We start from the raw sequence: 13846 nt of genomic DNA, 5'->3' as shown, positions 1-13846 counted from the left end.
TTTATCTCAACAGTAATTTACAGCTTAGGAAAACAAATAATTCTGTAATGATGGCTTTTATAAAGCTGTTTCTTATTAATTTCTCAACCTCATCCATTGGTATAAATCTGTGGAGATTTTCCATTTGAGTTTTTATTTGTAAACTAGGCAATGTCATTTGCATTTGCAATTTCCTGACTTTAGACAGAAGGAAGCACTAGAAATTTTAGACTTGTAGGATTGGCCCCGCTTAAAGCATTTATGTTTGTCTAATAGTGTTTCCTGAGTTCTTAATTTGTGTAGAAAATAAAATACAAAGGTAACCAAGCCACGCTCCTGGTTGCTAGGGAGCCTTTCTTATATGAAGGTCAGACCTGTGTTAGAGGATATAGTAGCTGTAAAGGAATAAATAATTCTTGATTCAAAAATGAAGAAGAGAGCAGAGAGAACGGACCAGGATTATACCTAATAAATAAATACTGCAATATAGTTTCCTTTAATTATATTAGCATGACTATTATATCAAGGGATAAATAATACCCCATTATTAGATGAAACTGATTTCAGCAATGTTCTTAAATTTGAATGAGTATGGACCTTTTGGCCATATCAATTAATTTTAGATATACTTTTCAATTAAATACCCAATTTGAACATCATTCATGTTCAACTTCATTTATCAATGACGTTAACACTAAATTTAAAATAACAATAACCCATATTACTTGAAAATTATTTTGGTTGCATAATAAGCTATGCTTAGTTATAACTTAATTTTGTTTATTTTACAAAATAGATGAAAGAGAAGATGTTCAAAAGAAAACATTCACAAAATGGATAAATGCACAATTTTCTAAGGTAAGAATATTTCATTACATTTATTTGAAAATGACATATTTGTTGAATTCTTGAAATGAGTTCTAGAAGTATATATTTCAAAAGTTCATATTATTTTTCTTATGTGTCATAATTTTGACTGTTCAAATCTCCAAATGTTACACTGTATCTTGCTTCAGTAAATAATAGCAGAGACTATGATAAAGAGGTGTGATTTAAGTTTACAAACTATACAAGTTTGATTTTTTCATCATTAGATTATTACAGTACACTTTGTCAATTATCTCCTCTATATCAAACATTAGGAAGTATAAGGGACTTTATTTTTGAGAAAACTGTCATATTTTGCGTTTCTTTACTTAGTTAATAAAGGCTAAAATAGTTGAATTTTAGTTAATTCAGCCTCTATAACTAGAGCATATTTTAAAATTCTATAAAATGATAAGTCACCTTTTTATTCTGTAGTTATCAATATATACCCTTACTATTCATTTATGCCTCAGTTTAAATCATGGTTCATAGTGTAACCCCGGATAATTATACATATAAACACAAAGTAAGATTTTAACCTTAAAAAGAAACATTCCAAGTGCAGTTTATAAAGGGGTCTATAGATGTAACCAACCGTCTTATTAAATAAGAAACACAGAAACAATGTAAAAGAGAGAGTCGAGAAGTCAGAGCTCAGAGCTAAAATCTCACCCTTCCTCCTGCTGTCCCAGCTTCGCGAAAAGAGACCTACTTCCTGTCGGTTTGTTTTTTTATAGTATGTTGTTCTGCCTTCTCATTGGTTGTAAACCCAAACACATGACTGCCTCGTCACTGTCTGAATGTACAGCCCCCTAGGTCTTAAAGGCATATGTCTCCAATGCTGACTGTATCCCTGAACACACAGAGATCTTATGGGATTAAAGGCGTGTGCCACCACCGCCACACTCTTGCTATGGCTCTAATAGCTCTGACCCTGAACACACAGATATCTATGGGATTAAAGGCGTGTGCCACCACCGCCACACTCTTGCTATGGCTCTAATAGCTCTGACCCCCAGACAACTTTATTTATTAACATACAATCAAAATAATAATTCAGTACAATTAGATTACCACCACAGGGGTCCATTAAATGTCAAGAGAAGAAAACTTGAGTTTACATTTAGTCATACTAGATTTGAGCCAATTAACCAAATGGTCCTATTCAGTTTTCTTATCTTTCATTATGTATATGTAAGTACACAAATTCCAAGGGTCTATTCAATATACCAAAATCAGAAAATAGGCAAATAGGAGAAAATCTGTAATCCCTGTGTGAAAATGCTTTAGGAGAGGCAAAACAGTGATAACAGACACTTTACATTTTAGTGGTAAGATATGGAAGAGTCTTTTTAATTGAAATCGTTTAGGAGTTTGCATTGTACTGTTAATAAATATGAACTACCCCTTTCATGCACCTTTCTCCCTTTGCAAACCTTTTAGTGATAGAACCAATGTAATATAGTAGAAAATAAAAATCCCCCAAATTTCTTTTCTTACTAGTACAAAAGGCTTTTGAGTATCATGATGGTATTTAAAAGAAAAACATTGCAAACTATACTTGTGCATGTAGGAAGAGAAGCATGTTGCTGAGTTTGCACTGATATTTCTTAAACTTTTCTCACTGAATTAATAGTTAATAAAATTCCGTCACAGAACTTTAAAAAGAAACAGAAACTAGAATATGTATTTTGAAAGATGAAGTTTTTTATACTAAGTGAAATGCAAGTGTAATGTTAAACAATAACATATAACAACACAGTAGAATACTAAATAAAACTAACTGAAATGAATTTATAATTATTCAGGTCTGACTCATAATTCTAAGGATATTTTCACGATGGAAATACATGCTTTATTTAGTATATCTACTGGTATTAGGAAGTTTTATTAATGTTTAATACAAAAATAGGTTTTCAATCTATTGTAAATTTATTTATCAACAAATTGTAACTGTAAATATATTTTCTAGAATAAGAAATGTAACAATACTCTAAATCTCTAAAGCAGCAGAGAGTCTTCCTTTTTTTAATTCTAGAGTCTCACAACATCAGGTCTAATACTATGTAATACAGATTGGCCTCAAACTCAATCTCAGTCTTAAAACTGCTGAGATTATTAGCATGAGCCAATGCTCTTCATTTATTGTTCTAAGACGTGTAAGCTATGTACATTTTCATTCTCAAAATTCTAAAGGGTGTATTTTTATTATAAAAAATCTAAATGGATCATTGCTTTCTATACATTGATATTCTGAAGTATTATTTATTATAATTGTCATGTTAACATACAAGACAAAGTTTGCTATCTCATCTTCCTTGGAGAATTTCTTGGTATTGCCTTAGGAAATTAAACTCACCATTCCCCACTTTTAAGAAAGTCCGTACTTTAAAGTCATAGAATGTTCACACACAAGTGCCTAGCATCCTCAAATAAACTCACACTTACTTCATTTTTATTACAAATGTTCTCTAAATCTGTTAATGTTGGGCCAGGAGACTCATCAGCCATTCCAAAACTGAATCTCTATTACAATAGTAAGAGGTATTTATGCAAACTGTGGTGGTTTGTATAGGTATGGCTCCCATAGACTCATGTGTTTGAATGCTTGGTCCACATGGAATGTCATTGCTGGGAGGTCTGGCCTTGTTGGAGTGTCACCTTGTTGTTGGACTTGTGTCACTGTGGAGGAAGGCTGTGGGTTCCATATGTTTAAGCTGTGTATAGCACACAGTTCACTTCCTGTTGCCTGAAGATCAAGATATAGAACTCTTAGCTCCTTCTGCAGTACCATGTCTGCCTGCATGCTGTCATGCTTCTCACTCTAATGATAATGGACTAAACCTTTTAAACTGTAAGCCAAACTCAATTAAATTCTTCCCTTTATAAGAGTTGCCATGGCCAGGGTGTCTCCTCACAGCAATAAACCCTAAGACACAAACAAATGAGAAAACATTTTCTGAAGTAAAATGAGAAGTTTAAAAGTATTTCTTCATATTGCATGCCAAAACCTCATATAAGTTACTGCTTTAGCCACTTTTGAAACTAATGTAATTAAAGAGACACAAAAAGTTATAAGGGATTTTGCAATATAAATTATCTATATGTATACATATACCCATTTTATACACAAATATATAAAATAATTTGACAGGCATTTATTGTTTCACTAATACATTTCACCAGAAATCTGGCCCTGTAAGCTATTCAAAATTATTTGAAATTGAATATTATGATCTCATGGAATAGACATGATCATTTGTATGATGATAAGTGCCAATGGAAAACTGGGAATATCGTGTGAGTTATTTGAGGAAGCAGTTTTCAAGCATAGAAGGAAACTTTTCTTAACAAATGAATAAAATATGAGTCTATTAAGGAAAAGAATATTTTTCCTGTAATCTCAGTGTTTGTTACTAGTATACTAAACGAATGGCCAGATACTATTACTCATTAGTACAAATAATTAGTTCTATGTTAAGTTTTTAAAAAAGAAGAAAAATACTAACTGGAAAAAATATGCTGAAGAATACTTTGAAAACAAAAAATGAAAAATTATTGTCTGCCCGTGTCTTAAATTAAATACACTCCTATAAACATACAGCAATACAATGAACACAAATACAAAGGTTTATCATGAAGGCATACAAGTATATTTACAGGATATTAGTAAATTTTAGAGTCACAGCAAATTATGTCTTTGTTACTTTGTAAAGATACAGACAGGCTGTTTTAAAGAAATACATGTAGTTAAAGATATCCTTATCATTTTGGTGTCACTAGAAGCCAGATATGTGTTTGCAGTAAAACTCACCGATTTTTCACTTCTTTAGTACCATTTTAAACTAAACCCTATCTCTTTTTCTAAATAGCCCTTCTATTAACCTTCACTTCTAAAAATTTCTACTAGAATGTGATTTATCACATCTATTTTATATAGATAAGCAAACAATATTTATCTTAACCCAAGCACAAAGCCATTTCAAGATAAGATTAATTCAAGGTAAATATTCTTTCCATGTAATTTGTAGATATGTTATAATCCTAAAGAAATGCCTGATGTTTACCCATGACAAATATAATTCACATTATAAAAATTGTGTTCATTTACTTAGGCTTATGAAAAGAAAGCACAGATTTAAAGTCATCACCAAATGCTTTTTTCCACAAAATGTGTCGTTATGTGTATGAAGACAAAAAATATGGGAATGAAAATGTTTACTACTAGGTCAATTATAATTTATAGTGGTTATCTCCCAATGAGTTATGTGATGATTTGGATACTTAACTGTGTGTAATGACTGTCATGTTATGTATGTTTTGGTTGCATCTTACTCTTTGGTTTTTCCAAGTTTAATCTGCAGCTTTACATTTGACCAACACAAGCTGGGAGTGTGTAATTACTTTTGTCTATGAATATATAATAGCCAGTGGAATGATAACACATTTATTTCTTCATTGCTGACATAGATGTCTACAAGCAAAAAGCTAGGGCTCATCCTATCAGGATAACAACATGATGAAGTAGCATTCACTGATTTAACATGGTTCCCATAAAGATGCTTCATGATTCCCCTTCTAGGTAGTATGAAGGGCATGGCACAATTCAAAATAACATGAAGATTGTGAATCTTGGCATGGTTAAGAAGGTTAAGTAAGTAAAAGAGCTGTTGCTTAAAGGCAGGAGCTTAACCTACCATAATCAATTATCAGAGCCCAAGTGAAGGTAGAAGGTGAGAACTGACCCTGCAACTTGACCAGCAGATTTGTGTGTATTATAGGATCCCTCCATAGACATTCTCACAAAACTTAAATTTAAATTGTCAATCTGAAACATGGCTTTTTCACATCACTCCATGTGATAAGGTAAAATAGTATGCAAAACTGATTTTTAAGAGAAAATGAAACATAAAATTTAAACTTTATGATTCTTACATTCTTTATAAGTCCACATCTACTTATAATAAAACATATACCAAAAGAACATTATAAATAATAAATTAGAAATACTGTCATTTTCTTATTGCTGAAGTAATATTCTGAATTTAAAGAATATTTATATAATTTATGTACTGATCTCACTTACCTGTTTACTTTTGTTTCCAATGCCATCATCTGATCCTCTTGAGAACATATCATTTAAGTTGTAATCATTATCCTTATAATTTTGTCATGCTAATGAAATAAGCATGAATTTTAATCACATCATAGTGTATAGTGAACCCTACTTCTTTGTTTCGCTAACTACAGCAGCTAGTATCTCTCCCACCTTTAGTCCCACCCCACATCTGACAGCATTTTGCATTGTTCTCCTTGCTTCCGTTTCTAACAGAATTCAAGATAGTATAAACCATGTCCTCTTGTCCATTCTTCTCACAGCAAATATGCTTAAGTGTCAAGTGATTGTGTCTACATAAAGGCTGTCTGCTCCGCATGCTATAGCTTACTTGGGAACAAAAGGCTTTGCACTGGTTGAAAACTATGTCCTTGGTTTCTGTACTAGACAGACATTTAGCAGGAATTTTTTTTGACACATCACATGTCAGAAGAGGGTATTGAAGTCCACACTGCAGGTTCCAAACCCTGTCTTTGAGGAAGGTCATCAAATCACTCTTTGACTGACCTAACAGCCTTACTTTCCTTGTTTACATTTAGAAACTTTGTATCAGTTCCTTAGACAAGTGCTCCTGACCCCTAACATGATATTCAAAGTATTTTTCAGGCTTTGGAGACTATTTCATTTTTAATTTTTAAATGTGAAATTCTAAACCAGTAAGATCTATAGAAACATTCCAGAATGGTAGAAATTGAGAACTTTGAAATACTTTTGATCCCAAATATTTTGATGAAAGAGATTGAAAGTGTTTGAACCTAGATTTTTACAGCTAACAGTTTTAATGGGAAGTTTCTTAGATATCTGCACATCTCTTTTACATGCTTTTACATATTTTCTTGGCATGAAGTAGGTAAAATGGAATAGTTATCTATTTTTTTTTTATCTTGCTATCCTCTCTGTACCAATCCATACCCTAGGTATTTAATATATATTGGCCAAACACAAGTGTGAATGAGTTCAAAATTTATAATCAGTAAGTTTGTATATAAGTACTAAACAAAATATCTGTTAGGTCCAAAATGGGCTTCAAAATGGTCATAAATGATTACCTGAGTATAATCGAGGAAGGGTTCTGATTGGGTAAACAGAAAGATTGTTAAGGGGAAACAGAAGCCTAAACTCAGCATTCTTCAGGAGTCTCTCAAGGCTGGTTTCTGTTTATCAGGAAAACCACTACATCCTTTGCCCCCAACACTCAGCTATGTAGGGCAGGGGCATCTAGTCCCACATTAATCCTAACACCCTGTGTCAGCTCAATGAGCCCCATATTGTCTTGCTGACAATCATATAAAATCCACTTGCTTGCCCACCATAGCATTCTGTTCTTGGAGGAAGATGAACAGTTTGATTTCCTCCAGGAAACCTCTTTTTCAACCCACGGAGTGGTCCAGTTCACTGGTTTCACTGCATCCTCATTTGCAGTTCCTAAGTTAGCTGAATTACTAGGGCAGAATTGTTGTGTCTTGAAACGATTACCTAAGATATAAACTAGATTTTCTGCCCCTAGCTTCCTGATGCGTCCTATTCTTTCTTTGTTATTGTGAAAAATCAGATCATAAGAGAAGATGAAGGACACTAAAGCGTGTACCAGCCTTTGGCAGTACTTGAATTTGGTCAAATCTTTTAGAGTGAATGGTGTTGGTCCAACAAACAGAAATTATGAGATTTCAGAGAGTTTTATTTTGATATAGCTTCATATAAATAATATTGAGAATTGTATTTTTATGGTTAACCTTTCGAATGACCTAATGAGATGAAAACTAAAGCAAAGGAAAGTAAACATTTAGGTGGCTTGTTCAAGGTAAGTGGATGATAAGATCATACCAGGAAGTAGACTCTGGAAATCCATGATACTTCCATATCTTCTATTTTCTGGTAACTGCTCTACCTATACAACCTTGTACTTTTCTTCATGCATTACAAAAAGAGGAAGACCCATGAAAAATGAGGAAGTGGTTAGAAGACACTAAAAACATTTTTGAGAAGATATTGAATTCTTGTAACAGCTGCTTTAATCCATTTTTCAATATTTAACTATATCAAGACACTAATATTCTAATGAGGCTTTTCTATTGACTACATGTGTTTGAATTTCAATACATTTAAATTAATATTAATAGAGTGGTATTCTTTTTACATATTAGTTTTTGATGAGAGAAGCAATGTAGTTTTTAATTAAATAATTCAAATCAAGTGTTTTTATTGTAAGTTTGCATTTAATTTCTAATAGTCATCAACAAGTTTATTGTACATGAGGTTATTTTATAACTAATATAAAAGCATTTTATGAGAAATTCAAAATTGGGCTGTCATGTGTATAGATTCCACAACTGCAATACTTACTGCTACAAACACTTGTAGAATGTGTCTTAGATTTTGTATCAAGATATTGTACTAATGGTTCAGTTCACTGAGAACCATTCCCTTGAATATGTTGCAAAGTGTATAACAAAGAATATCATTCAGATAATTACAGAAAAATGGGAATTTTTATAGGTCTCATACTTTACACTGAAAGGCTAATCTTTCTTAGAAATATTTTGTTATTATTTAACTAACTTTTACTGTGATCTAAATACTTCAGTTAATTTTAAAAAGTACATAAATTTTACTTTCTATGTTATATGTTTGGAAGTGCCTTTATACAGATTTGAAATTGCCAGCTGCTGTTCTTTTATAGTATGCAGTGGTACTGGTGGTAAGCCCATTTAACTTGAGAATTTAATTATTTACCTTTTAGTGATATTGTTGCCAGAAAAAATGGAAAAAAGAACATATTACTTACAGCTGATGGGTAAATGCATTATTTATTGTAATTATTCTGCCTTGGGGCCATATATAGCTTTCTAACAGAGGAACAAATTTAGAGTTCGTAGAGATGGCTCAGTGGGTAAAAGTGTTTGATGCCAAGTTTGAGGACATAAGTTTAACCCCCATATCCCACACAGGAAAAGAAGAGAACTAACTATTGCAAGTTGTTTCTTCCCCTCTACATATGTGCCTGTGGCATGTGTGTATTCAAACATATGCACATATAAATAAAGATATGCAAACTAATAATATGTAAAACAGTTAAATTTTAAAAAGAAAAATACAAGTTCGCCTTTGTGATTCATTTTCATTTTGGGTAGGATAGTTGGCACTCCTGTACCATCTCATCAGATGTATATTGCTGATAAAATAATCTTTCAATTGAGTACCATCTGTGTGTGTGTGGCATACCCTCTACTGATAAAGGTATAATATAAGACGAGTTTTCTTTAAGAGATTCCCATTAGAAGCAACAGATAATTCTGTAAAGAAATAGCTAAAATTGTAGCTTGCTTTTAATATAGTAGAAGTACTCTGGGGATACACATGAATTACTTAGAGAGGAGGATGACTTTGGAAAAGAAAGTGACCCTTAACCAAACATTGGGCATGCAGAAGCAAAGTTAAGAGAAATGAAGGCACATGAAAGTGTATGTAGAAATGTAGAATGTTTAAAACCTTGCATTTTCAGGTTAGTGGCGACAAAGAAGGTTTGAGTATTTCATTGTCGATCTTGCAGGTCCAACATTTATACATTATTTTGGTTGAAAAACCACAGAAGTTCTAAAGCAATAAGCCCTGATGTATTAATAAGATTGCTTGACCACTGTTAATCTTTCATGAAAAATTTAGTCTGAAGGCTACAGTTTCCATCTAAGAAATATGAGCATGCATGTGCAATGAAAGGGTAACTGGGTTACATTTGCTTGGTAGAGATATTTGATGAAATACACACCTCAGAATAATGCAACACATGAATCATTCCAAGAGTATTTTACAGTGTGGATTCCTGGAATTCAGAGACAGAATTTCCAATTCAATTATGGTACAAAATATAGAAATTTTCATTTCTAACATATTTCTAGGCAACTCTGATAGTGTATGTCCAAGAACCATGCTTTAGAAACTAAAGCCATAGAATATGAGTTATTTAACCAACTCTACAGAAGAATATGTTAGAAGAAATGCCAATGAGAATCTAGTGAGCCCTCAGAGGGAATGGCTTTTCCTTCTGTTTCTTGTTAGCTGAGAATCACTGCACTCGCTTTAATCTCAGATCTGTTTTGTTGCGCTTTCTTATCTATGAGTACACAGAAGATGAGCAGAGACATTAAAATACTTACACTCAAAGTTTGGAAAATAGTCCACCTTATTATCAATATTGATTTAATTTTCACTTATTCTGTCACTATAATTATTTAACCTATAACAATGTAATTCTTGTCATTTTTTATTTAGTTTCATCAGAATCATTTCATTCAGTGACAGTCTGTGGTTCTTCCAGTGTACTTTGCTTATTGAGTTTTTTGCTTATTGAATAATAAATAAGAAGATTTCCCTGACTTCCTAGATGTTCTATCAAATTATGGTTATTTTAGCCAGAAGCACAATCTATGGATATAAATTCACCCACAGAAACATCTCATAATGCAGACAGAGGGCAGGTTTGTAAAGATTTTGGTAGCAAATGGCAGAATGTGGTTTGAAGAATGGCTTTGCTATTCTTGTCCTAATTTAAACTAGATTTCACCACCCTAATTCTGTGTGCAGGGAAAAAGAACAGAATTGTGACTAATTGATGAAAGGAGACTAGTAGATCCCTTAATTAGAAATACTACTGAATTCATTCCAAGGTTTATTTTTCTGCTAACTTTAATAAGAATGAATGAGAATTGTTTTCATTCCAAAGGAAAACCAGTTATTTCAATCTATACGATTCATCAAGGGTATGTTTTATAAGAGCTGCTCCTCTTATCAAAATCACTAATATCTTTTATGTCATAAAGTGGATAAATATTTTAAATATTCATGAAGCTATTATCTTCCATAAATAATTATTTATTATGTTTAATCAACATGTTTTGCTAGGTAAGGTGGAATATATTTTCAATTACAACTCTTGAGAGGCAGAGGCAGGTGTAACATTATGAGTTCGAGGCCAATCTGTTCTACTCAGCAAGTACCATGCTAGTCAGAGCTAGGTAGTGAGACTCTGTGTATAAAAAGGAAAGAAAAGGAGAGGAAGAAAACATTTTATTATAAATATGCGTAAACTCTACAATATCATGTCATTTATTGTATACATGCTACATCTCAGGTGTTCTATCTTTTATTGAAGGAACTTTCCTTTTTTTTTTTTTTTTGGTTTTTCAAAACAAGGTTTTTCTGTGTTGCTTTGCTCCTTTCCTGGAACTTGCTTTGGAGACCAGGCTGGCCTCAAACTGACAGAGATCTGCCTGCCTCTGCCTCCCGAGTGCTGGGATTAAAGGCATGTGCCATTTTCATACAATATATTTTGATCATGTTTTCCTCTTCTCTAGTTTCTCCCCACCCACTCAACTTTATGCTCTTTTTTCTTTTTCTTTCTTTAAAACAAAAACAACACTAAAATCACCAGAATCACACACATGAAAAACCCCACAAAAACACAAAAATGGAAATAAAAATAAATAAGCAAAAGACAAAAAAGAGGAGGGAAAAACAATGGCACATTTCTACAAAAATACTATTGAGTTCATTTTGTGATGGCCAATTACTTCTGGACTTGGGGTCTGCCCTGACCTGTCATTTGGTTAATGCACCCAGTAAGTCTATATTGGAGAAAAATTTTTTTTCAACTAGTGGGTATCAATTGCAGATAGCCTAATGGTTTGGACTGGAACTTAATTTACTTCAATCTTTCAGTTGTGAGACCTGGTCTGACTTGAACTTTTGCAGGCCTTGTGTGTGCTGCCACAGTTTCTTTGAGTTCATATTTGCTTCTGTCCTGTTGTGTCTGGATGGCATTGTTTCCTTGGAGTCAGTCAAACTCTGGCTTTTACAGTCTATCTCTCTCTCCTTCTACATATATTCCTGAACCATGAGAATTTTGATAAAGACATCCCATTTAGGACTGAGTGGTACAATGTCTCTCACTTCATATTTTGCAATTGTGGGCTTCTGTATTAATATCCATTTACTGAAAGAAGAAACTTCTCTGATAAGGACTAACAGAGGCTGAATTATGGGTATAGCAGTATGTCATTAGGGGTCATTTTATTACTATGTTGTCAACCCTTTCACAGAGTCAACGAAGATCATCAGAAAGCACAGATATTTACATTATGATTCATAATAGTAGGTATATTATAGATATGAAGTGGCAATGAAAATAATTTTATGGTTGAGGGTCACCACAATGTAAGGAACTATATTAAATGTTTGCAGCATTAGGAAGTTTGAGAACCTTTGCTTTAGCAGAATAATAGTATTAGGCTTTCTCCTATTTCCCTATGTTCATGAGCTGACTAGTTCAGGTTCTTGGCCATTTCACCAGTATTAGAGGTTCCATCTCATGGAGTGAGCCTTAAATCCAACCAGAAATTGGATAATCACTCCTATAACATTTGTAACACTATGGCACCAGTATATCTTGCAGGCAGGTCAGTGATGGAAAATCTTTTTTTCCCCCTTTTATTTTATTTTACAATACCATTCAGTTCTACATATCAGCCATGGATTCCCTTGTTCTCCCCCCTCCTGCCCCCCTCCCTTTCCCCCAGCCCACACCCCATTTCCACCTCCTCCAGGGCAAAGCCACCCCAGAGGACTGAGATCTACCTGGTAGACTCAGTCCAGGCAGGTCCAGTCCCCTCCTCCCAGACTGAGCCAAGTGTCCCTACATAAGCCCCAGGTTTCAAACAGCCAACAGTGACAGAAAAATCTTGATAATTTACTTTCTCTACCTCTTCCTGTAGCTTGCAGAGTACCTATAGTATCATGAGCATTGGTTGGTAGTGGTGAAGCTTTTACGTTTTTAATAGTTTAAGGATTTCACTTATGCATATAATGTTTTTGTTCATTAAGCCCTCTTTCCTATTCCCTTCCTTCTAATTCCTTACCTATTCTCAACATCTATATTCCCTCCAAATTGGTTATTTATTTACTATTTTTTTAACTCATGGAGTCTACTTAGCACTGCCAGTATGGGCATGAGGGTAGTAAGATCTACTGGAGCATAGGAGTTAATAAAACTGTTAAGAGACAAAATCCCATCAATCATCAGGTGCTTTGATCTAAGCGAACAAGGGGAAAACCCTCAGTACACTACTGAAAATTCTGTGTCAACATGTGCAGAGCAATATTAAAAGGTCTTATTAATAAAAACAAACCTGGAGCCAGGTATTGGTGTGAACACTGAAAGATCAGAAAAAACAGAACAAGCCACATCCAAACTCACCTCTCCAACTTCTCAGCTGATCTTGTTTCCTTAAACTGGAAGCCTGAGTCCTCACCCGAATGGATCTCAGCTGAACTGCTGCTCAAAAGTTTAAAAAGCCTCTAGTTCCTGGTCCTCACACCTTATATACTGTTCTGCTTCCTGCCATCACTTCCGAGGATTAAAGGTGTGTGTCTTTTCCAAGCAAGACATGAGATCTCAAGTCCTGGGATTAAAGGTGTGTACCACCATGACTGGCTTCTATGTCTATCTCGTGGCTGTTCTGTTCTCTGACCCCAGATAAGTTTATTAGGGTATACAATATATTGGGGAACACAATATCACCACAAACATCTTTAGTTTTAATCTTTGTAATCAGAAGATGCACTTTTAGAACGTGATGCATGCTAAGACAAATGATGATAAATGTAGAATAAAAATAGAATAGAGGAGCAGGACAGAAGTGGTTCACACCTTTAATCCCAGCACTCAGGAGGCAGAGGTAGGTGGATATCTGTGAGTTAGAGGCCAGCCTGGGCTACAGAGTGAGTTCCAGGAAAGGCTCCAAAGCTACACAGAGAAACCCTGTCTCGAAAAACCAACAACAAAAAGAAATAGAATAGAGGAGACATATTGCAAGAAATGAGTTGTTATTT

The 13846-nt window shown here is 33.8% G+C and overlaps 1 protein-coding gene across 11 annotated transcripts in view; it reads left to right on the top strand.

The window, feature by feature from the left end:
• Dmd (dystrophin) overlaps positions 1-13846 on the top strand; it is a 2251111-nt gene that overhangs the window by 322412 nt on the left and 1914853 nt on the right. For all 11 annotated transcript variants that reach the window (XM_076562037.1, XM_076562042.1, XM_076562041.1 and 8 more), the window contains exon 2: positions 776-837. In XM_076562037.1, coding sequence (XP_076418152.1) covers positions 776-837 — 62 coding nt within the window. The remainder of the gene's footprint in view (positions 1-775; positions 838-13846) is intronic.

The sequence above is a fragment of the Peromyscus maniculatus genome, chromosome X (genome assembly GCF_049852395.1).
Source record: "Peromyscus maniculatus bairdii isolate BWxNUB_F1_BW_parent chromosome X, HU_Pman_BW_mat_3.1, whole genome shotgun sequence".
Lineage (NCBI taxonomy): Eukaryota > Metazoa > Chordata > Mammalia > Rodentia > Cricetidae > Peromyscus > Peromyscus maniculatus.
The sequence above is the reverse complement of the archived record's forward strand: the minus strand, read 5'-3'. Positions and strand labels throughout refer to the sequence as shown.